This window comes from Salmo trutta, chromosome 28 (genome assembly GCF_901001165.1).
Source record: "Salmo trutta chromosome 28, fSalTru1.1, whole genome shotgun sequence".
In the NCBI taxonomy this organism is placed as follows: domain Eukaryota; kingdom Metazoa; phylum Chordata; class Actinopteri; order Salmoniformes; family Salmonidae; genus Salmo; species Salmo trutta.
In genome coordinates this window covers 2,875,174-2,899,600 of record NC_042984.1, presented here as the reverse complement: position 1 = coordinate 2,899,600, position 24,427 = coordinate 2,875,174, and the positions used below count along the sequence as shown (strand labels likewise).

The 24,427-nt window shown below is 46.0% G+C and overlaps 1 protein-coding gene and 1 long non-coding RNA gene across 2 annotated transcripts in view; both read left to right on the top strand.

Annotated features, from left to right (window-relative positions):
- The window catches only part of LOC115165275 (FYVE, RhoGEF and PH domain-containing protein 1-like), a 44,596-nt gene extending 30,895 nt beyond the window's left edge, over positions 1-13,701 (top strand). Inside the window, exons 9-14 of the mRNA XM_029718313.1 lie at positions 852-882; positions 2,108-2,209; positions 5,918-6,046; positions 6,718-6,876; positions 10,892-11,038; positions 13,134-13,701. Coding sequence (XP_029574173.1) covers positions 852-882; positions 2,108-2,209; positions 5,918-6,046; positions 6,718-6,876; positions 10,892-11,038; positions 13,134-13,403 — 838 coding nt within the window. The 3' untranslated portion in view covers positions 13,404-13,701. The remainder of the gene's footprint in view (positions 1-851; positions 883-2,107; positions 2,210-5,917; positions 6,047-6,717; positions 6,877-10,891; positions 11,039-13,133) is intronic.
- A 6,146-nt stretch (positions 13,702-19,847) lies between these two features.
- LOC115166405 (uncharacterized) lies at positions 19,848-20,426 on the top strand. Its single transcript, XR_003870313.1, has 2 exons — positions 19,848-20,166; positions 20,213-20,426. It is a non-coding gene; the product is annotated as an uncharacterized LOC115166405 (long non-coding RNA).
- The last annotated feature ends 4,001 nt before the right edge of the window (positions 20,427-24,427 follow it).

Sequence of the window (24,427 nt, the reverse complement as noted above, 5' to 3'; positions counted from 1 at the left end):
GATGCTATGGGCTGGCCCGCCCGTTCCCCAGACCTGAATCCAATTGAGCACATCTGGGACATCATGTCTCGCTCCATCCACCAACGCCACGTTGCACCACAGACTGTCCAGGAGTTGGCGGTTGCTTTAGTCCAGGTCTGGGAGGAGATCCCTCAGGAGACCATCCGCCACCTCATCAGGAGCATGCCCAGGCGTTGTAGGGAGGTCATACAGGCACGTGAAGGCCACACACACTACTGAGCCTCATTTTGACTTGTTTTAAGGACATTACATCAAAGTTGGATCAGCCTGTAGTGTGGTTTTCCACTTTCATTTTGAGTGTGACTCCAAATCCAGACCTCCATGGGTTGATAAATTGGATTTCCATTGATTATTTTTGTGTGATTTTGTTGTCAGCACATTCAACTATGTAAATAAAAAAGTATTTAATAAGATTATTTCATTCATTCAGATCTAGGATGTGTTATTTTAGTGTTCCCTTTATTTTTTTGAGCAGTGTATATATATATATATAGATATATAGATATATGTATATATAATTGGGACAATAATATGTGTTATTTCATAGTTTTGATGTCTTCACTATTATTCTACAATGTAGAAAATAGTAAAAATAAAGAAAAACCCTTGAATGAGTAGGTGTGTCCAAACTTTTGACTGGTACTGGATATTTGAAAGGATTTTCCTTTACAATTCCGTATACAACGAAAAAAAAAAATAAACATGCTTTTGAGTAGTTTAAAACCATTTTGAACTCGGCTTCTAGCAACAGACACACTTCTCAAAGAATACTTGGCTCAAATGTAGGTGTTTAAGCTCAATACCTAATACGTTGTTGTTGATCTGTGTAGGACTGAAGAAGAGAAGAAGGACTGGATCCAGGTAAATACTTCTGTATTCCAGCGTAGACTATTTCAGCGTAGACTATTTCAGCTCCCACTATTTCAGCTCCCACTATTTCAGCTCCCACTATCTCAGCTCCCACTATCTCAGCTCCCACTATTTCAGCTCCCACTATTGCAGCTCCCACTATTTCAGCTCCCACTATCTCAGATCCCACTATTTCAGCTCCCACTATTTCAGCTCCCACTATTTCAGCTCCCACTATTTCAGCTCCCATTATTTCAGCTCCCACTATCTCAGCTCCCACTATTTCAGCTCCCACTATTTCAGCTCCCACTATTTCAGCTCCCACTATTTCAGCTCCCATTCTTTCATCTCCCACTATCTCAGCTCCCACTATCTCAGCTCCCACTATCTCAGCTCCCACTATCTCAGCTCCCACTATCTCAGCTCCCATTATTTCAGCTCCCACTATCTCAGCTCCCACTATCTCAGCTCCCGCTATCTCAGCTCCCATTATCTCAGCTCCCAGTATCTCAGCTTCCACTATCTCAGCTCCCTCTATTCCAGCTCCCACTATCTCAGCTCCCACTATTTCAGCTCCCACTATCTCAGCTCCCACTATCTCAGCTCCCACTATTTCAGCTTCCACTATTTCAGCTCCCACTATCTCAGCTCCCACTATTTCAGCTCCCACTATCTCAGCTCCCATTATCTCAGCTCCCAGTATCTCAGCTCCCACTATTTCAGCTCCCAGTATCTCAGCTCCCATTATTTCAGCTCCCAGTATTTCAGCTCCCACTATCTCAGCTCCCATTATCTCAGCTCCCAGTATTTCAGCTCCCAGTATCTCAGCTCCCATTATTTCAGTTTCCACTATTTCAGCTCCCACTATTTCAGCTCCCACTATCTCAGCTCCCATTATCTCAGCTCCCACTATTTCAGCTCCCAGTAACTCAGCTTCCACTCTCCACATAACAACTCTGTATTCATCCATATTAATCAGCATGTCTCCTGTCACTTCCTTACCTTGGTTTTATCTGGTGTGAACAGAGCGTGTGTGGCGAAGGGAGATTTAGTGTTTATGTGGTTTGGTCCTGGGCTGTGTGTGTGTGTGTGTGTGTGTGTGTGTGTGTGTGTGTGTGTGTGTGTGTGTGTGTGTGTGTGTGTGTGTGTGTGTGTGTGTGTGTGTGTCACCAGATAAAACGTTAATCCAGCAGAGATGTTGTCATTTAACATGTTGTCTGTTCCTCCTCTCTCTCAGGCTATCCAGGCCACCATTCAGAGACATGAACAGACACTAGCCACGTTCCACCATCTCAACTGCTCTCTCCGAGATGAGGACTACACTCCTCCCAACTCACCTGTAAGATACAACGCAACCCCTAACCCCAGTATAACCCCTAACCCCAGTATAACCCCTAACCCCAGGATAACCCCTAACCCCAGGATAACCCCTAACCCCAGTATAACCCCTAACCCCAGTATAACCCCTAACCCCAGGATAACCCCTAACCCCAGTATAACCCCTAACCCCAGGATAACCCCTAACCCCAGTATAACCCCTAACCCCAGGATAACCCCTAACCCCAGTATAACCCCCTAACCCCAGTATAACCCCCTAACCCCAGAATAACCCCTAACCCCAGTATAACCCCTAACCCCACCCCTAACCCCAGTATAACCCCTAACCCCAGTATAACCCCTAACCCCTGAATAACCCCTAACCCCAGTATAACCCCTAACCCCTGAATAACCCCTAACCCCAGTATAACCCCTAACCCCAGTATAACCCCAGTATAACCCCTAACCCCAGAATAACCCCTAACCCCAGTATAACCCCTAACCCCAGTATAACCCCAGTATAACCCCTAACCCCAGTATAACCCCTAACCCCAGTATAACCCCAGTATAACCCCTAACCCCAGTATAACCCCAGTATAACCCCTAACCCCAGTATAACCCCTAACCCCATAATAACCCCTAACCCCAGTATAACCCCTAACCCCAGGATAACCCCTAACCCCAGTATAACCCCTAACCCCAGGATAACCCCTAACCCCAGTATAACCCCAGTATAACCCCTAACCCCAGGATAACCCCTAACCCCAGGATAAACCCTAACCCCAGTATAACCCCAGTATAACCCCTAACCCCAGGATAACCCCTAACCCCAGTATAACCCCTAACCCCAGTATAACCCCTAACCCCAGGATAACCCCTAACCCCAGTATAACCCCAGTATAACCCCAGTATAACCCCTAACCCCAGTATAACCCCAGGATAACCCCTAACCCCAGTATAACCCTAACCCCAGTATAACCCCTAACCCCAGGATAACCCCTAACCCCAGTATAACCCCAGTATAACCCCTAACCCCAGTATAACCCCAGTATAACCCCTAACCCCAGTATAACCCCAGTATAACCCCAGGATAACCCCTAACCCCAGTATAACCCCTAACCCCAGTATAACCCCAGTATAACCCCAGTATAACCCCAGTATAACCCCTAACCCCAGGATAACCCCTAACCCCAGGATAACCCCTAACCCCAGTATAAACCCTAACCCCAGGATAACCCCTAACCCCAGTATAACCCCAGTATAACCCCAGTATAACCCCTAACCCCAGTATAACCCCTAACCCCAGGATAACCCCAGTATAACCCCTAACCCCAGTATAACCCCAGGATAACCCCTAACCCCAGTATAACCCCTAACCCCAGTATAACCCCTAACCCCAGGATAACCCCAGTATAACCCCAGGATAACCCCAGTATAACCCCTAACCCCAGTATAACCCCTAACCCCAGTATAACCCCAGTATAACCCCAGTATAACCCCTAACCCCAGTATAACCCCTAACCCCAAGATAACCCCTAACCCCAGTATAACCCCTAACCCCAGGATAACCCCTAACCCCAGTATAACCCCTAACCCCAGGATAACCCCTAACCCCAGTATAACCCCTAACCCCAGTATAACCCCAGTATAACCCCAGTATAACCCCTAACCCCAAGATAACCCCTAACCCCAGTATAACCCCTAACCCCAGGATAACCCCTAACCCCAGTATAACCCCTAACCCCAGTATAACCCCTAACCCAGGATAACCCCTAACCCCAGTATAACCCCTAACCCCAGGATAACCCCTAACCCCAGGATAACCCAGTATAACGCCTAACCCCAGTATAACCCCTAACCCCAGGATAACCCCAGTATAACCCCTAACCCCAGTATAACCCCTAACCCCAGTATAACCCCTAACCCCAGGATAACCCCTAACCCCAGTATAACCCCTAACCCCAGTATAACCCCAAGATAACCCCAGTATAACCCCTAACCCCAGTCTAACCCCTAACCCCAGTATAACCCCAGGATAACCCCAGGATAACCCCTAACCCCAGTCTAACCCCTAACCCCAGTATAACCCCTAACCCCAGTATAACCCCTAACCCCAGTATAACCCCAGTATAACCCCTAACCCCAGGATAACCCCTAACCCCAGGATAACCCCAGTATATCCCCAGTATAACCCCTAACCCCAGTATAACCCCTAACCCCAGGATAACCCCTAACCCCAGGATAACCCCTAACCCAGTATAACCCCTAACCCCAGTATAACCCCAGTATAACCCCAGGATAACCCCTAACCCCAGGATAACCCCTAACCCCAGTATAACCCCTTACCCCAGTATAACCCCTAACCCCAGTATAACCCCTAACCCCAGGATAACCCCAGTATAACCCCAGTATAACCCCAGTATAACCCCTAACCCCAGTATAACCCCAGTATAACCCCTAACCCCAGTATAACCCCTAACCCCACTATAACCCCTAACCCCAGTATAACCCCAGTATAACCCCTAACCCCAGTATAACCCTTAACCCCAGTATAACCCTAACCCCAGTATAACCCCAGGATAACCCCTAACCCCAGGATAACCCCTAACCCCAGTATAACCCCAGTATAACCCCTAACCCCAGTATAACCCCAGTATAACCCCTAACCCCAGTATAACCCCTAACCCCAGTATAACCCCAGTATAACCCCAGTATAACCCCAAACCCCAGTATAACCCCAGTATAACCCCAGGATAACCCCTAACCCCAGGATAACCCCAGGATAACCCCTAACCCCAGTTTAACCCCTAACCCCAGTATAACCCCTAACCCCAGGATAACCCCTAACCCCAGTATAACCTCTAACCCCAGTATAACCCCAGTATAACCCCAGTATAACCCCAGGATAACCCCAGGATAACCCCTAACCCCAGTATAACCCCAGTATAACCCCAGGATAACCCCTTACCCCAGTATAACCCCTAACCCCAGGATAACCCCAGGATAACCCCTAACCCCAGTATAACCCCTAACCCCAGTATAACCCCTAACCCCAGTATAACCCCTAACCCCAGTATAACCCCAGTATAACCCCAGGATAACCCCTAACCCCAGGATAACCCCTAACCCCAGTATAACCCCTAACCCCAGTATAACCCCTAACCCCAGTATAACCCCAGTATAACCCCAGGATAACCCCTAACCCCAGGATAACCCCAGTATAACCCCAGTATAACCCCTAACCCCAGGATAACCCCTAACCCCAGTATAACCCCTAACCCCAGTATAACCCCAGTATAACCCCAGTATAACCCCTAACCCCAGTATAACCCCTAACCCCAGGATAACCCCTAACCCCAGGATAACCCCAGGATAACCCCTAACCCCAGTATAACCCCTAACCCCAGTATAACCCCAGTATAACCCCAGGATAACCCCTATCCCCAGGATAACCCCTAACCATTAGGAACTTGAGAATATGTGAAAGGGTTAAGCAGTGTTCCAGATTGTTCTCTTAACACTGAGACATGTCTGCCTTTCAATTCAAATCTCTCTCTCTCTCTCTCTCGCTCTCTCTCTCTCTCTCTCTCTCTCTCTCTCACACACACACACACTTCTCTCCTCTCTCTCTCTCTCTCTCTCTCTCTCTCTCTCTCTCGCTCTCTCTCTCTCTCTCTCTCTCTCTCTCTCTGTCTGTCTGTCTCTCTTCCTCTCTTCTGTTCTCTCTCAGAACTGTTCTGAGCTGGGTAAGCGTGCCCCCACTCCGATCCGAGAGAAGGAGGTGACCCTGTGTATGAAATGCCAGGAGCCATTCAACTCCATCACCAAGAGACGTCACCACTGCAAAGCCTGTGGACACGTACGTTTCCAATCAAATCTGGATGTTATGTACAAGTGACCTGATTATGTCAGTCAGTCGCACTACTCCTGAAGAAGTGGACACGACTCAATATTAAAAAACTCTTGATTTAAAAAAAAGTATTCATATATATATAAAATTAAGATTAAAATTTTGATCACTATGACTCTCATTGGTTGAAATGTTGTCCCCTCCCCTCCACTAACCCCCCCCCCCCCCACCCCCCAGCAAGCAAACTCCTTCCATGTCCCCAGTCCTAGGTTATTTGTTTGCTCCTTCCATGTCCCCAGTCCTAGGTTATTTGTTTACTCCTTCCATGTCCCCAGTCCTAGGTTGTCTGTTTACTCCTTCCATGTCCCCAGTCCTAGGTTATTTGTTTACTCCTTCCATGTCCCCAGTCAACTGCTGAGAAAGTAGGGTTGACACTCTTGCTCAATACTCAATAAAGTAAAAAGTATGGTCAAATCAAGAGTTTTTTTTTAATTGAGTAAGTTGTTCCTATTTATTCTGATATTGGTAAAGGATGCACCTAATTTCCCATCAATGGCCTGTCGTCAGTGAACTGCTTCTAGTCTCCTATACCTGAGCTCTCTATGTATCCCAGGTGTAATACAGGTTAACAGCATTATGGAGGTGTACCTCGTCTCTCTCTCTCTCTCTGTGTATCCCAGGTGGTGTGTGGAAAGTGTTCAGAGTTCAGGGCCCGTCTGCTCTATGACAACAACAGGGCTAACAGGGTGTGTATCGACTGCTACACTGCCCTAGTGGGAGTTCCCCCGTCCCCGGCCAGCCTGACCTGCAGTATAAACAGACGACGGTCCATACTAGAGGTACATAGCAGGATCCTGACTGCCGTAGAAAAAGGGATACTTCTGGATTTCATCTACTTCCCCAGAGTCAGATGAACTTGTGGATACCATTTTCATGTATCTTTGTCTAGTATGAAGGAAGTTAGATGGAGTTTTGCGACCCAATGCTAACTAGCGACCCAATGCTAACTAGCGACCCAATGCTAACTAGCAACCCAATGCTAACTAGCGAACCAATACTAACTAGTGAACCAATGCTAAATAGCGACCTAATGCTAACTAGCAGCCTAATGCTAACTAGCGACCCAATACTAACTAGCGAACCAATGATAACTAGCGAACCAATGCTAAATAGCGACCCAATGCTAACTAGCATTAGTGCAAAGACTGTAAGTCGATGGGATCAGCTAGCAGGTGATAATAGATAGATAAGACCTGAGGTTAAATACATATCTATACATCAGATACTTAAATGGCGCCGGAGAAGAAGGCAGACGTTTACGTGCCCCCAACCAATTGTGTATTTCGTTCGTTTATTTGCGTTGTTTGTAACTTATTTTTTTTACTTATTTTTGTACATAATATTGCCGCTACCGTTTCTTATGACCGGAAATAACTTCTGGACATCAGGACTGCGATTACTCACCATGGACTGGCAGAATCCTTTTTTTTCTTTTAATGAGTCTGACAAGCTGACAAACGATATACTGCTTTCTTGGGAACAGGCCCAGATCCCCGTCATTTGCATGAAGAGAAGGCGGAGAAAAAGGGACCAGAGGGCGGGGCTGCCTTCTGAGAATTCTTAGGCGATCGAATGAACCCCCACTTCCTTCCATTCTGCTAGCAAACGTGCTAATCTTTGGACAATAAAATAGATGACCTACGCGGAAGATTAAACTACCAACGGGACATTCAAAACTGTAACATCTTATGCTTCACGGAGTCGTGGCTGAACGACGACATTACCATCATACAGCTGGCTGGTTATACGCTGTAATGGCAGGATAGATCAGCGGCGTCTGGTAAGACAAGGGGCGGCGGTCTACGTATTTTTGTAAATAACAGCTGGTGCACGATATCTAAAGAAGTCTCGAGGTTTTGCTCGCCTGAGGTAGAGTATCTCATGATAAGCTGTAGACCACACTATCTACCAAGAGAGTTTTCATCTGTATTCTTTGTAGCTGTTTACATACCACCACAGTCAGAGGCTGGCACTAAGACAGCATTGAATGAGCTGTATTCCACCATAAGCAAACAAGAAAACGCTCACCCAGAGGCGGCACTCCTAGTAGCCGGGGACTTAAATGCAGGGAAACTTAAATCAGTTTTACCTAATTTCTATCAACATGTTAAATGTGTAACCAGAGGGAAAAAAACTCTGGACCACGTTTACTCCACACACAGAGACGCATACAAAACTCTCCCTCGCCCTCCATTTGGCAAATCTGATCATCATTCTATCCTCCTGAGTCCTGCTTACAAGCAACAAATCTAAGCAGGAAGCACCAGTGACTAGATCAATAAAAAAGTGGTCAGATGAATAAGATGCTAAGCTACAGGACTGTTTTGCTATCACAGACTGGAACATGTTCCGGGATTCCTCCAATGGCATTGAGGAGTACACCACATTAGACATTGGCTTCGTCAATAAGTGCATCGAAGACGTCGTCCCCACAGTGACCGTAGATACATACCGCAACCAGAAGCCATGGATTACAGGCAACATCCGCACTGAGCTAAAGGCTAGAGCTGCCGCTTTCAAGGAGGGGGACTCTAACCCGTAAGCTTATAAGAAATCCAGCTATGCCCTCCGACGAACCATCAAACAGGCAAAGCCTCAATACAGGATAAGATCGAATCATACTACACTGGCTCTGACGCTCGTCAGATGTGGCAGGGCTTGCAAACCATTACAGACTACAAAGCGAAGCACAGCCGAGAGCTGCCCAGTGACACAAGCCTTCCAGACGAGCTAAACTACTTCTATGCTCGCTTCAAGACAAATAACACTGAAACATGCATGAGAGCACCAGCTGTTCCGTGAGACTGTGTGACCACGTTCTCCGCAGCCGATGTGAGTAAGACCTTTAAACAGGTCAACATTCACAAGGCTGCAGGGCCAGACGGATTACCAGGATGTGTACTGCGAGCATGCGCTGACCAACTGGCAAGTGACTTCACTGACATTTTCAACCTCACCCTGTCCGAGTCTGTAATACCAACATGTTTTAAGCAGACCACCATAGTGCCTGTGCCCAAGAACACTAAGGTAACCTGCCTAAATGACAACTGACCCATAGCACTCACGTATGTAGCCATGAAGTGCTTTGAAAGGCTGGTCATGGCTCACATCAACACCATTATTCCAGAAACCATAGACCCACTCCAATTTGCATACCGCCCCAACATATCCACAGATGATGCAATCTCTATTGCACTCCACACTGCCCTTTCCCACCTGGACAAAAGGAACACCTATGTGAGAATGTTGTTCATTTACTGCAGCTCAGCATTCAACACCATAGTGCCCTTAAAGCTCATCACTAAGCTAAGGACCCTGGGACTAAACACCTCCCTCTGCAACTGGATCCTGGACTTCCTGACTGGCCGTCCCCAGGTGGTGAAGGTAGGTAACAGCACATCCGCCATGCTGATCCCCAACACAGGGGCCCCTCAGGGGTGCGTACTCAGTCCCCTCCTCTACTCCCTGTTCACTTATGACTGCACAGCCAGGCACGACTCCAACACCATCATTAAGTAGGTCTGATCACCGACAACGATGAGACAGCCTATCGGGAGGAGGTCAGAGACCTGGCAGTGTGGTGCCAGGACAACAATCTCTCCCTCAATGTGATCAATACAAAGGAGATGATTGTGGACAACAGGAAAAAGAGGACCGAGCGCGTCCCCGTTCTCATCGACGAGGCTGCAGGGGAGCAGGTTGAGAGCTTCAAGTTCCTTGGTGTCCACATCACCAACAAACGAACATGGTCCAAGCACAACACGACAGTCAGGAAGCAGGCACGACAAAACCTGTTCCCCCTCAGGAGACTGAAAAGATTTGGCATGGGTCCTCAGATCCTCAAAAGGTTCTACAGCTGCACCATCGAGAGCATCCTGACTGGTTGCATCACTGTCTGGTATGGCAACTGCTTGGCCTCCGCCCAGTACATCACTGGGGCCAAGCTTCCTGCCATCCAGGAACTCTATACCAGGCGGTGTCAGAGGAAGGCCCTAAAAAGACTCCAGCCACCCTAATCATAGACTGTTCTCTCTGCTACCACACGGCAAATGGTACCGGAGCGCCAAGTCTAGATCCAAGAGGCTTCTAAACAGCTTCTACCCCCAAACCATAAGACTCCTGAACATCTAATCAAATGGCCACCAGACTATTTGCTTTGCCCCCCCTCCCCCTCTTTTACACCGCTGCTACTTTCTGTTGTCATCTATACATAGTCACTTTAATAACTCTATTTACATGTACATATAACCTCAACTAACTGGTGCCCCCGCACATTGACTCTGTACCGGTACCCCCCTGTAGATAGTCTCACTATTGTTATTTTTTTTGCTGCTCTTTAATTACTTGTTACTTTTATTTCTTATTCTTATCCATATTTTTTAAAACTGCATTGTTGGGGCTCGTAAGGGGCTCGTAAGGGGCTCGTAAGGGGGCTCGTAAGTAAGCATTTCACTGTAAGGTGGAAAGTATTTGACATAAATGCATGTATTTGACTGAGTTTGGTAATGCATTTGACCAAGGCCTGCAGTCAGCACCTCCAGCACAACAAATAAAATACAATTTTATTAGTCACATGCGCCTGTTTGTATTCGGCGCATGTGACTAATAAAATTAGAACAAAGGAAGACAAGAGGATAGAAATGAGGATAAAACACTACGCTTGTGGAAAATAAGACCAAGCTGGATAACATTAGTGGACAGTGGTCTCTAACGCAGTGTGTGTGTGTGTGTGTGTGTGTGTGTGTGTGTGTGTGTGTGTGTGTGTGTGTGTGTGTGTGTGTGTGTGGTCTACAGAAACAGGCGTCGGTGGCTGCAGAGAACAGTGTGATGTGTAGCTTCCTCCACCACATGGAGAAGGGAGCAGGCAGAGGCTGGCAGAAAGCCTGGTTCGTCATCCCAGAGAATGAGCCACTGGTGCTGTACATATACGGTGCTCCTCAGGTGAGATTACCTGTTATTACACCTCTATTAACCTGTTATTACACCCCTATTAACCTGTTATTACACCTCTATTAACCTGTTATTACACCCCTATTAACCTGTTATTACACCCCTATTAACCTGTTATTAGCCCCTATTAACTTGTTATTACACCCCTATTAACCTGTTATTAGCCCCTATTAACCTGTTATTACACCTCTATTAACCTGTTATTACACCCCTATTAACCTGTTATTACACCTCTATTAACCTGTTATTAGCCCCTATTAACCTGTTATTACACCTCTATTAACCTGTTATTAGCCCCTATTAACCTGTTATTACACCTCTATTAACCTGTTATTAGCCCCTATTAACCTGTTATTACACCCCTATTAACCTGTTATTAGCCCCTATTAACCTGTTATTACACCTCTATTAACCTGTTATTACACCCCTATTAACCTGTTATTACACCTCTATTAACCTGTTATTAGCCCCTATTAACCTGTTATTACACCTCTATTAACCTGTTATTACACCCCTATTAACCTGTTATTACACCCCTATTAACCTGTTATTACACCTCTATTAGACTGTTATTACACCCCTATTAACCTGTTATTACACCCCTATTAGACTGTTATTACACCCCTATTAGACTGTTATTACACCCCTATTAGACTGTTATTACACCCCGATTAGACTGTTATTACACCCCTATTAACCTGTTATTACACCCCTATTAGACTGTTATTACACCCCTATTAGACTGTTATTACACCCCTATTAACCTGTTATTACACCCCTATTAGACTGTTATTACACCCCTATTAACCTGTTATTACACCCCTATTAACCTGTTATTACACCCTTATTAGACTGTTATTACACCCCTATTAAGCTGTTATTACACCCCTATTAACCTGTTATTACACCCCTATTAACCTGTTATTACACCCCTATTAGACTGTTAATACACCCCTATTAGACTGTTAATGCACCCCTATTAGACTGTTAATAGACTGTTATTACACCCCTATTAACCTGTTATTACACCCCTATTAGACTGTTATTACACCCCTATTAGACTGTTAATAGACTGTTATTACACCCCTATTAACCTGTTATTACACCCCTATTAACCTGTTATTACACCCCTATTAGACTGTTATTACACCCCTATTAACCTGTTATTACACCCCTATTAACCTGTTATTACACCCCTATTAACCTGTTATTACACCCCTATTAGACTGTTATTACACCCCTATTAGACTGTTATTACACCCCTATTAACCTGTTATTACACCCCTATTAACCTGTTATTACACCCCTATTAGACTGTTATTACACCCCTATTAGACTGTTATTACACCCCTATTAGACTGTTATTACACCCTTATTAGACTGTTATTACACCCCTATTAACCTGTTATTACACCCCTATTAACCTGTTATTACACCCCTATTAACCTGTTAATACACCCCTATTAGACTGCTATTAGCCCCTATTAACCTGTTATTACACCCCTATTAGACTGTTATTACACCCCTATTAGACTGTTATTACACCCCTATTAGACTGTTATTACACCCCTATTAGACTGTTATTACACCCCTATTAGACTGTTATTACACCCTTATTAGACTGTTATTACACCCCTATTAACCTGTTATTACACCCCTATTAGACTGTTATTACACCCCTATTAGACTGTTATTACACCCCTATTAGACTGTTATTACACCCCTATTAGACTGTTATTACACCCCTATTAACCTGTTATTACACCCCTATTAACCTGTTATTACACCCCTATTAACCTGTTATTACACCCCTATTAACCTGTTATTACACCCCTATTAACCTGTTATTACACCCCTATTAGACTGTTATTACACCCCTATTAGACTGTTATTACACCCCTATTAACCTGTTATTACACCCCTATTAGACTGTTATTACACCTCTATTAGACTGTTAATCCTCTCTGTCTGTCCTCTGTCTGTCCTCTCTGTCTGTCCTCTCTCTCTGTCATCTCTGTCTGTCCTCTGTCTGTCCTCTCTGTCTCTGCACTCTCTGTTCTGTCCTCTTCCTCCCCTGTGTACCCAGGATGTGAAAGCCCAGCGCTCTGTACCCCTGATTGGCTTCGAGGCCTCCCTTCCTGAGTCATGTGACCGCCCGGAACGCCGCTTTGCCTTCAAAATCAGCCAATCACACCTTACGCTCTACTTCAGTGCCGATGGGGAGGAGCTACAGCGCCGCTGGATAGAGGTCCTATCACGCGCAGGGAGAGGGGAGGAGTTACAGGCTCACAGTTCAATCACAGAGGCCCTAGAGGAGGAAGGGGAGGAGACTGCAACCTCGGGAGAGAATACATGATTGATTTTGAGGCGTACAATCAATGTTAGATCTGTTCTCTAAAGACACAAAACTACAAACTGTACAGAACATGTGTAGCATACACACACACACACACACACACACACACACACACAGTTTAAAACGTACATACACACACAGGTACACACACAAACTCCCACACACCTCTTTGTATTGAATGTCAGTGATCAGTCAGTTGCATGATAGTATCTACAGGTCTGTTTCTCTCAGTCAGTGTATTGCTCATCAACTCGTCACAGTGAACCAGTGTTTGCAACAACAACAACAAGAAAAAAAACTGCCAAAAGTCAAAGTAAAGTGTTGCTCTCATCCTACCTTCAGAAGATATATCAGAAGAATGCAGTATACAAAGATGTGTGTCACAGTGAATAGCTTCCCTCCAGTCAGACATTGACATTGTGTGTCACAGTGAATACTTTCCCTCCAGTCAGACATTGACATTGTGTGTCACAGTGAATAGCTTCCCTCCAGACAGACATTGACATTGTGTGTCACAGTGAATACTTTCCCTCCAGTCAGACATTGACATTGTGTGTCACAGTGAATAGCTTCCCTCCAGACAGACATTGACATTGTGTGTCACAGTGAATAGCTTCCCTCCAGTCAGACATTGACATTGTGTGTCACAGTGAATAGCTTCCCTCCAGACAGACATTGACATTGTGTGTCACAGTGAATAGCTTCCCTCCAGTCAGACATTGACATTGTGTGTCACAGTGAATAGCTTCCCTCCAGTCAGACATTGACATTGTGTGTCACAGTGAATACTTTCCCTCCAGTCAGACAGACATTTTACATTAATTCATTCTGAGCCACAGAACAGACTTCCTCCTCCTCACCATTTCTCTCTCTGACAAATCGATGTTGACAATATGATGTGAGTGTTCTAGGGTTCTGAGTGTTCTAGGGTTCTGAGTGTTCTATGGTTCTGAGTGTTCTAGGGTTCTGAGTGTTCTAGGGTTCTGAGTGTTCTAGGGTTTTGAGTGTTCTAGGGTTCTGAGTGTTCTAGGGTTTTGAGTGTTCTAGGGTTCTGAGTGTTCTAGGGTTCTGAGTGTTCTAGGGTTCTGAGTGTTCTAGGGTTTTGAGTGTTCTAGGGTTCTGAGTGTTCTAGGGTTCTGAGTGTTCTAGGGTTCTGAGTGTTCTAGGGTTTTGAGTGTTCTAGGGTTCTGAGTGTTCTATGGTTCTGAGTGTTCGAGGGTTCTGAGTGTTCTAGGGTTCTGAGTGTTCTATGGTTCTGAGTGTTCTAGGGTTCTGAGTGTTCTATGGTTCTGAGTGTTCTAGGGTTCTGAGTGTTCTAGGGTTCTGAGTGTTCTAGGGTTCTGCGTGTTCTATGGTTCTGAGTGTTTGTAACTCCACAGAAGGCAGTAGAAGACTGATGTTTCTGTTTCCTCCATATGAAAGGGCTGTTGTTTGGATGGTGATGGGGAAGGTTGTCCTATCCTATCTGTTACTTTTCTTCCTGATGCAATGAGATGGTTCTGAAGGTCTGGACTGGACAGTGTTGGAATGTGATGATGGATGAGGGCTAACTGAGACAGACAGACAGACAGACAGACAGACAGACAGACAGACAGACAGACAGACAGACAGACAGACAGACAGACAGACAGACAGACAGACAGACAGACAGACAGACAGACAGACAGACAGATGTCCCCCTTGGCTGAAGAGAAGAAAAGAGGGAACAAGATGCATCCTCTCTCCCTTCCATATATGCTGTGGGGGATGTGAAGCTATGTCCTTCCTCTGCTGTGAGGGATGTGAAGCTATATCCTTCCTCCTCTGCTGTGAGGGATGTGAAGCTATATCCTTCGTCTGCTGTGAGGGATGTGAAGCTATATCCTTCCTCTGCTGTGGGGGATGTGAAGCTATATCCTTCCTCCTCTGCTGTGAGGGATGTGAAGCTATATCCATCCTCTGCTGTGGGGGATGTGAAGCTATATCCTTCCTCTGCTGTGAGGGATGTGAAGCTATATACTTCCTCTGCTGTGGGGGATGTGAAACTATATCCTTCCTCTGCTGTGAGGGATGTGAAACTATATCCTTCCTCTGCTGTGAGGGATGTGAAACTATATCCTTCCTCTGCTGTGGGGGATGTGAAGCTATATACTTCCTCTGCTGTGGGGGATGTGAAGCTATATCCTTCCTCTGCTGTGGGGGATGTGAAACTATATCCTTCCTCTGCTGTGAGGGATGTGAAGCTATATCCTTCCTCCTCTGCTGTGAGGGATGTGAAGCTATATCCTTCCTCTGCTGTGAGGGATGTGAAGCTATATCCTTCCTCTGCTGTGAGGGATGTGAAACTATATCCTTCCTCTGCTGTGGGGGATGTGAAGCTATATCCTTCCTCCTCTGCTGTGGGGGATGTGAAGCTATATCCTTCCTCTGCTGTGAGAGATGTGAAACTATATCCTTCCTCTGCTGTGGGGGATGTGAAGCTATATCCTTCCTCCTCTGCTGTGGGGGATGTGAAGCTATATCCTTCCTCTGCTGTGAGGGATGTGAAACTATATCCTTCCTCTGCTGTGGGGGATGTGAAGCTATATCCTTCCTCTGCTGTGAGGGATGTGAAGCTATATCCTTCCTCTGCTGTGAGGGATGTGAAGCTATATCCTTCCTCCTCTGCTGTGAGGGATGTGAAGCTGTATCCTTCCTCCTCTGCTGTGAGGGATGTGAAGCTATATCCTTCCTCTGCTGTGAGGGATGTGAAGCTATATCCTTCCTCCTCTGCTGTGAGGGATGTGAAGCTGTATCCTTCCTCTGCTGCGGGGGATGTGAAACTATATCCTTCCTCTGCTGTGAGGGATGTGAAGCTATATCCTTCCACATCTGCTGTGGGGGATGTGAAGCTATATCCTTCCTCTGCTGTAGGGGATGTGAAACTATATCCTTCCTCTGCTGTGAGGGATGTGAAGCTATATCCTTCCTCTGCTGTGGGGGATGTGAAGCTATATCCTTCCTCTGCTGTGAGGGATGTGAAACTAAACCCTTCCTCTGCTGTGGGGGATGTGAAGCTATATCCTTCCTCTGCTGTGGGGGATGTGAAGCTATATCCTTCCTCTGCTGTGGGGGATGTGAAGCTATATCCTTCCTCTGCTGTGAGGGATGTGAAGCTATATCCTTCCTCTGCTGTGAGGGATGTGAAGCTATATCATTCCTCTGCTGTGGGGGATGTGAAGCTATATCCTTCCTCTGCTGTGGGGGATGTGAAGCTATATCCTTCCTCTGCTGAGAGGGATGTGAAACTATATCCTTCCTCTGCTGTGAGGGATGTGAAGCTATATCCTTCCTCTGCTGTGAGGGATGTGAAGCTATATCCTTCCTCCTCTGCTGTGAGGGATGTGAAGCTAAATCCTTCCTCTGCTGTGGGGGATGTGAAGCTATATCCTTCCTCTGCTGTGAGGGATGTGAAACTAAACCCTTCGTCGTCTCACGTACTCTCTGTCTCCCGGGTCGGCTGTATAGATTTTAGAGTATAGTAGTGGGAACTAACTGTCCCTTGTTATGGAAATCTGTTTGCTTAGTTTCCGTAGCTGGCTAGATGTTTTGTACGTAGACCTTGGAAAGAGGATGTTGTGTACGCAGGGTAATGCTACTATACCATAGGTGTTTTTAAAAGACTGTTTTGCGAAACATTTAAAATTCCCGATTTTTTTGAGGTTTTACACCAACTTTAAAAAGAGACGTTTCTGGTCCTTTTACTCTTTACACTTAGGAATTGTGTTTTTTAAGCTTAAAATAATTCCTCCAAACCCATGTAATCTCTCGAGCCAGAGCCCAGTCGTTTTGAATAAAGGCATCGAACCACTCTTTAACCGAAAGCATTCAAAGCGGATATTTAGGACTCTGTCCAAAAGGAAAGCTGAAGCGTTTACCGATTCCACGATAGAAATGTAAAGGTCATTTTGAGCCAACATATGCAGTCTCATGCTACGTTACCTTTAAATTTCAATCACGCTGTAAAAGCTGAACTTCCACGATACAGATTGAATAGAAGCCTTAGTGCCTGAATGTCAGTGTCTTTATGACTCTGAAAAAAAAGCCCATCCGTCTCACTGGCTTGACATGAGCTCTTTATAACGGCCTCTCTGCCACCTAGTGGGGAAAGATGGTATTACACACAGAGCCTCTGCAGAGAGCAGGGAAATGAGGTGCCACTTGTTTGGCTCTGGAGAGAGACAGGGTGAGGAGGATAGATAAACTGATGGAATAGATAGATAGATAGATAGATAGATAGATAGATAGATAGATAGATAGATAGATAGATAGATAGATAGATAGATAGATAGATAGATAGATAGATAGATTGTCCATAAGATAGTTTTCCTTTCCAAACATGGCCATATAGCTGTAGTTTGTTATGTCAGAGATGGTTTCTAATAATGCAATAATATATATATATATATATATATATATATATATTAGAGATAATAATGTCTTAATGAAGCCCTTTGAGAAAGTCTTCTCTGTCTCAGCTGATGGGTTTGTACATGGGCATGGGTATGTGGTTGTGTTGTTGTGATGAGTTTGTGTGTTTGAGAGAGCATATCGTGTTGACAGGTTTACGAGAGAGATGGGAAAGGACAGAAATAGCTTGTTTTTGTATCATTCTAGCCAGTGGTTTCTCTGACTTTATGAGATTGTTTTTGATAGTTATACAGAGGACAGAATGAGGATATATATGAACCATAAAACGTGGAATGTTTAGATGTTTTGATAAATAAGAAGAGAATCGATACTATAGCCTGGTGTCGCAACAGAAGAGAATCGATACTATAGCCTGGTGTCACAACAGAAGAGAATCGATACTATAGCCTGGTGTCACAACAGAAGAGAATCGATACTATAGCCTGGTGTCACAACAGAAGATAATCGATACTATAGCCTGGTGTCACAACAGAAGAGAATCGATACTATAGCCTGGTGTCACAACAGAAGAGAATCGATACTATAGCCTGGTGTCACAACAGAAGAGAATCGATACTATAGCCTGGTGCCAGATCTATTTGTGCTGTATACAGACACATCCATGACAAGGTCCATGTGACTTGGCAGGACAGCACCATTCAGATCTGGGACCAGGCTAAACTGACACAGTCTTTGTTTTTCATCTCAGTCCCCAAACTAGTGACCAACGTTGTGTTCAATGAATTCAAATGATTATTTTCTTCTCTGTAAGAAACATTCAGCAGTATAGCTTGACTACAGTGCAGTAATGCCAGACAGACCAGATATAATGTGACATGTGATCTGTTTGTGCTGTCTTGACCAACTCTGTGGTAATGACCATAGGAGCTGGTAAGATAGCACATAGTTATATTGATTCCCCCCCCATCCCATGAATGAGAGATCATGGTGAATTGGAGCACATTTACTGATCTGCACCATTGAGTGTTGATTACATTTACATTTTAGTAGACACTCTTATCCAGAGCAACTTACAGTACTGAATGCATACATTTCATACATTTCTTTCCATACTGGTCCCCCGTGGGAATCGAACCCACAACCCTGGCGTTGCAAACACCATGCTCTACCAACTGAGCCACACGGGACGTTGCTACAGTACATCCGCAGACGACAGGACCATCGACTGACTGTCTGCACCAATGAATGGACAAAGCCATTGATCGTGTGACGCCACTAATTCCTCTGTGAAGACTCAGTGGCGCGTTAAAGCCTAATTAATTCGGATAAGATGGCGTCTCACGGAGACATAACATGCAGCACTTTGAGCTACTCCAGAATGTGACGTTGCCAGCTAGCTCAGCGCTGCCGCCCTCTCATTGAGTAACTCGCGTTGAAGGCCGACCGGGGTAGTTGCAGACTTCCATTAGCAACTAATCCTTATCCTGCGATAGAAAAAAATTATCGGTTTCGAGGACATATATCTGGTGTTTTAGAAGCAATTATTGGTAGCATGACTGTCTTCGAAAATTGTTTTTAATTACACGACCATGGAGATCAAACTAATGTCCATTCACTATAATGGGGGAATCCTGTTTTTGCAAACAATTCCTGCAGTACCACAGTCTGCCTTGAACTTCCGTGGCTTTAATAATGAGAGTGGGTAACGGTTGTCGTAAGGATTGGACCAAGGTGCAGCGGGAACGTGTAATACTCATCTTCTTTATTAAATCAAAAGAAGGAAAAAACAAACAAATCACGTATACAAAACAACCAACGACACTAAACAGTCCTGTCATGTGCACAGACACTAAACAGGAGACAACTACCCACGAATCCCATAGGAAAAAACACTGCCTCTTAAATAAGACCTTCAATTAGAAGCAACGAGGAGCAGCTGCTTCCAATTGAAGGTCAACCCCCATTAACTAAACATAGACATAGAAAGACTAGAACTAACATAGAAATAAACTAACCAGAACATAGCCCAACAAACCCCGAACCACATAAAACAAACACCCCCCTGCCACGTCCTGACCAAACTACAATAACAAATAACCCCTTTACTGGTCAGAACGTGACAGAGTGGGAAGTCGTTCTCATCCTGCCATGTTTTTGGACGACGTGAGTGATGTCATCACTTTACCATGGTTACCGTTACAACATGCCTTACAGTACTCAGTCTTTTAACTACTCGAGAGAATGCCCGTCTTTACCATGATAGGACAGTATGATGGATGAAATTATTTCTCCAATAGAAATCCCCGATAATGCTTGTAGGCGATGTCATGGCAACGTTGGCTAGCTAAGCTCATGTGCAGAAACACGTCATCAGGTCTAACGGTCGCTCTGAACTGCCCATGTGCAGAACACGTCATCAGGTCTAACGGTCGCTCTGAACTGCCCATGTGCAGAACACGTCATCAGGTCTAACGGTCGTCCTGAACTGCCCATGTGCAGAACACGTCATCAGGTCAAACGGTCGCTCTGAACTGCCCATGTGCAGAACACGTCATCAGGTCTAACGGTCGCTCTGAACTGCCCATGTGCAGAACACGTCATCAGGTCAAACGGTCGCTCTGAACTGCCCATGTGCAGAAACACGTCATCAGGTCTAACGGTTGTCATGTGCAGGCTGTCAAATCAAAGGCAATCCTTCCATGTAAAGTAGTTTTTTGTGACCAATTGTTTATTTGTTTTGTCATTTTTTTGTTTGGGGGGTTTACAGATACATTATCCATTTCAAATACATTTATAAAACCTGTACTTGTACTCAAGAGAAGCCAACCTGTCTCCACTCCCACTCTCCCATCCCCCCCAACCCCCTCCAGCCAACCTGTCTCCACTCCCAATCTCCCATCCCCCCAACCTCCTCCAGCCAACCTGTCTCCACTCCCAACCTCCCATCCCCCCAACCCCCCAACCCCCTCCAGCCAACCTGTCTCCACTCCCAACCTCCCATCCCCCCAACCCCCTCCATTCAACCTGTCTCCACTCCCAACCTCCTATCCCCCCAACCCCCAACCCCCTCCAGCCAACATGTCACCACTCCCAACCTCCAATCCCCCCAACCCCCTCCAGCCAACATGTCTCCACTCCCAGCCTCCCTTCCCCCAACCCCCTCCAGCCAACATGTCTCCACTCCCAACCTCCCTTTCCCCCCAACCCCCTCCAGCCAACATGTCTCCACTCCCAACCTCCCTTTCCCCCCAACCCCCTCCAGCCAACATGTCTCCACTCCCAACCTCCCATTCCCCCAACCCCCTCCAGCCAACATGTCTCCACTCCCAACCTCCCTTTCCCCCAACCCCCTCCAGCCAACCTGTCTCCACTCCCAACCTGCCTTTCCCCCCAACCCCCTCCAGCCAACATGTCTCCACTCCCAACCTCCCATCCCCCCAACCCCCTCCAGCCAACCTGTCTTCACTCCCATCCTCCCATCCCCCCAACCCCCTCCAGCCAACATGTCTCCACTCCCATCCTCCCATCCCCCCAACCCCCTCCATCCAACATGTCTCCACTCCCAACCTCCCATCCCCCCAACCCCCTCCAGCCAACATGTCTCCACTCCCATCCTCCCATCCCCCCAACCCCCTCCATCCAACATGTCTCCACTCCCAACCTCCCTTTCCCCCAACCCCCTCCATCCAACATGTCTCCACTCCCAGTCCTGTTCTGTGACCTTGGGCTTCTACTTCGCGCCTGAGCCATTGTTGCTCCTAGACATTTCCACTTCATAATAACAGTACTTACAGTTGACCGGGGGGCAGCTCTAGCAGGGCAGAAATTGGATGAACTGACTTGTTGGAAAGGTGGCATCCTATGACGGTGCCACGTTGAATGTCACTGAGCTCTTCAGTAAGGCCATTCTACTGCCAATGTTTGTCTATGGAGATTGCATGGCGTTGTGCTCGATTTTATACACCTGTAAGCAACAGGTGTGGCTGAAATAGCCAAATCCACTCATTTGAAGGGGTGTCCACATACTTTTGTATATAGAGAGTATTTAAGACATTGGCTCCAATCTAGGTTGTGCCTTTAGATTAGGAGAAAATTAACAACTAAGGAAGAATTCTTCACTTCTCTCATTGACTTGTCAAACCCCCAAACCCTGGCCTGGTCCTCTTGGTCTGTTTCACAAGCGTTCCCGGAAGTCTCTGATGTTGCGCTTCTGGGTTCAGAAACTGTGATTTTTATGTTACTGCTTTTACCAAAGTATATTTACGGTATTTCGATACAATTGAGGCTTTCAGTCCATATTTATATGTCTTTATTTGTGTTTTTTTTTTTTTTTAAATGTCTGTTTTGTATTTATTACAGTTTTTTTTTTACTCCAAATGATTGTGTATTTAACTCGCCTGTGGTGCCAGGTAATATTGAACGTTCAGACATCGTGGGCGGCAGGTAGCCTAGTGGTTTCGATCGTTGCGCCACATGTTGAATATGTTCAGTAGTTCTCCAAATCCTGAAGCTACTTTTCCTTGATACATGTTGAATTTGGATTACATTTGGGATTTTTTTGTTTGTTGTACCAAAACTCCCTGTACTGTGTACTTTATAACTAAGCTTCATGTCCAGTTTTTTCATAACGCTCTCATTGCCACAAATTATATAAGATACTTCAAAATATATAATAATTACTTAGAACTTTTATTTATACTCATTCATTTCCCAATACTTCCAAACATGTTGTTGAACTGTATTGTAAAATATGATTCTGCTTGTTACATGTAAGGGCATAAGAGGAGGTAGGGTAGAGGTAGAGGTAGAGGTAGAGGAGGTAGAGGTAGAGGTAGAGGAGGTAGAGGTAGAGGTAGAGGTAGTGGTAGTGGTAGAGGTAGAGGTAGAGGAGGTAGTGGTAGAGGTAGAGGTAGAGGTAGTGGTAGAGGAGGTAGAGGTAGAGGTAGAGTTAGAGGAGGTAGTGGTAGAGGTAGAGGTAGAGGTAGTGGTAGAGGTAGAGGTAGAGGAGGTAGTGGTAGAGGTAGAGGTAGTGGTAGTGGTAGAGGTAGAGGTAGAGTTAGAGGAGGTAGTGGTAGAGGTAGAGGTAGAGTTAGAGGAGGTAGTGGTAGAGGTAGAGGTAGTGGTAGAGGTAGAGGTAGAGGTAGTGGTAGTGGTAGAGGTAGAGGAGGTAGAGGTAGTGGTAGAGGTAGAGGTAGTGGTAGAGGAGGTAGAGGTAGAGGTAGAGGTAGTGGTAGAGGAGGTAGAGGTAGTGGTAGAGGAGGTAGAGGTAGAGGTAGAGGAAGAGGTAGTGGTAGAGGTAGAGGAGGTAGAGGTAGTGGTAGAGGTAGAGGTAGAGGAGGTAGTGGTAGAGGTAGAGGAAGAGGAGGTAGTGGTAGAGGTAGAGGTAGTGGTAGAGTTAGAGGAGGTAGAGGTAGAGGTAGAGGTAGTGGTAGAGGAGGTAGAGGTAGAGGTAGAGTTAGAGGAGGTAGAGGTAGAGGTAGTGGTAGTGGTAGAGGTAGAGGTAGAGGAAGAGGTAGAGGTAGAGGAGGTAGAGGTAGAGGAGGTAGAGGTAGTGGTAGTGGTAGAGGTAGAGGTTAGTGGTAGAGGAGGTAGAGGTAGTGGTAGAGGTAGAGGTAGTGGTAGTGGTAGAGGTAGTGGTAGTGGTAGAGGTAGAGGTAGTGGTAGAGATAGAGGAGGTAGAGGTAGTGGTAGAGGTAGAGGAGGTAGAGGTAGAGGAGGTAGAGGTAGTGGTAGAGGTAGAGGTAGAGGAGGTAGTGGTAGAGGTAGTGGTAGAGGTAGAGGAGGTAGAGTTAGAGGTAGAGGTAGAGGAAGAGGAGGTAGAGGTAGAGGAGGTAGTGGTAGAGGTAGTGGTAGAGGTAGAGGTAGAGGAGGTAGTGGTAGAGGTAGAGGTAGAGGAGGTAGAGTTAGAGGTAGAGGAGGTAGAGTTAGAGGTAGAGGAGGTAGAGTTAGAGGTAGAGGTAGTGGTAGAGGTAGTGGTAGAGGTAGAGGAGGTAGAGGTAGTGGTAGAGGTAGAGGTAGAGGAGGTAGAGGTAGTGGTAGAGGTAGAGGTAGAGTTAGAGGAGGTAGAGGTAGTGGTAGAGGTAGAGGTAGAGTTAGAGGAGGTAGAGTTAGAGGAGGTAGAGGTAGAGGTAGTGGTAGAGGAGGTAGAGGTAGTGGTAGAGGTAGTGGTAGAGGAGGTAGAGGTAGAGGTAGAGTTAGAGGAGGTAGAGGTAGAGGTAGAAGTAGAGTTAGAGGAGGTAGAGGTAGTGGTAGAGTTAGAGGTAGAGGTAGTGGTAGAGGTAGTGGTAGAGGTAGAGGTAGAGGTAGAGGAGGTAGAGGTAGAGGAAGAGGTAGAGGAAGAGTTAGAGGAGGTAGAGGTAGTGGTAGAGGTAGAGGTAGTGGTAGAGGTAGAGGTAGAGGTAGAGGTAGTGGTAGAGGTAGAGGTAGTAGAGGTAGAGGTAGAGGTAGTGGTAGAGGTAGAGGTAGTGGTAGAGGTAGAGGTAGAGGTAGAGGTAGTGGTAGAGGTAGAGGTAGAGGAGGTAGAGGTAGAGGTAGTGGTAGTGGTAGACGAGGTAGAGGAGGTAGAGGTAGAGGTAGAGGTAGTGGTAGAGGAGGTAGAGGTAGAGGAGGTAGAGGTAGAGGTAGAGGAGGTAGAG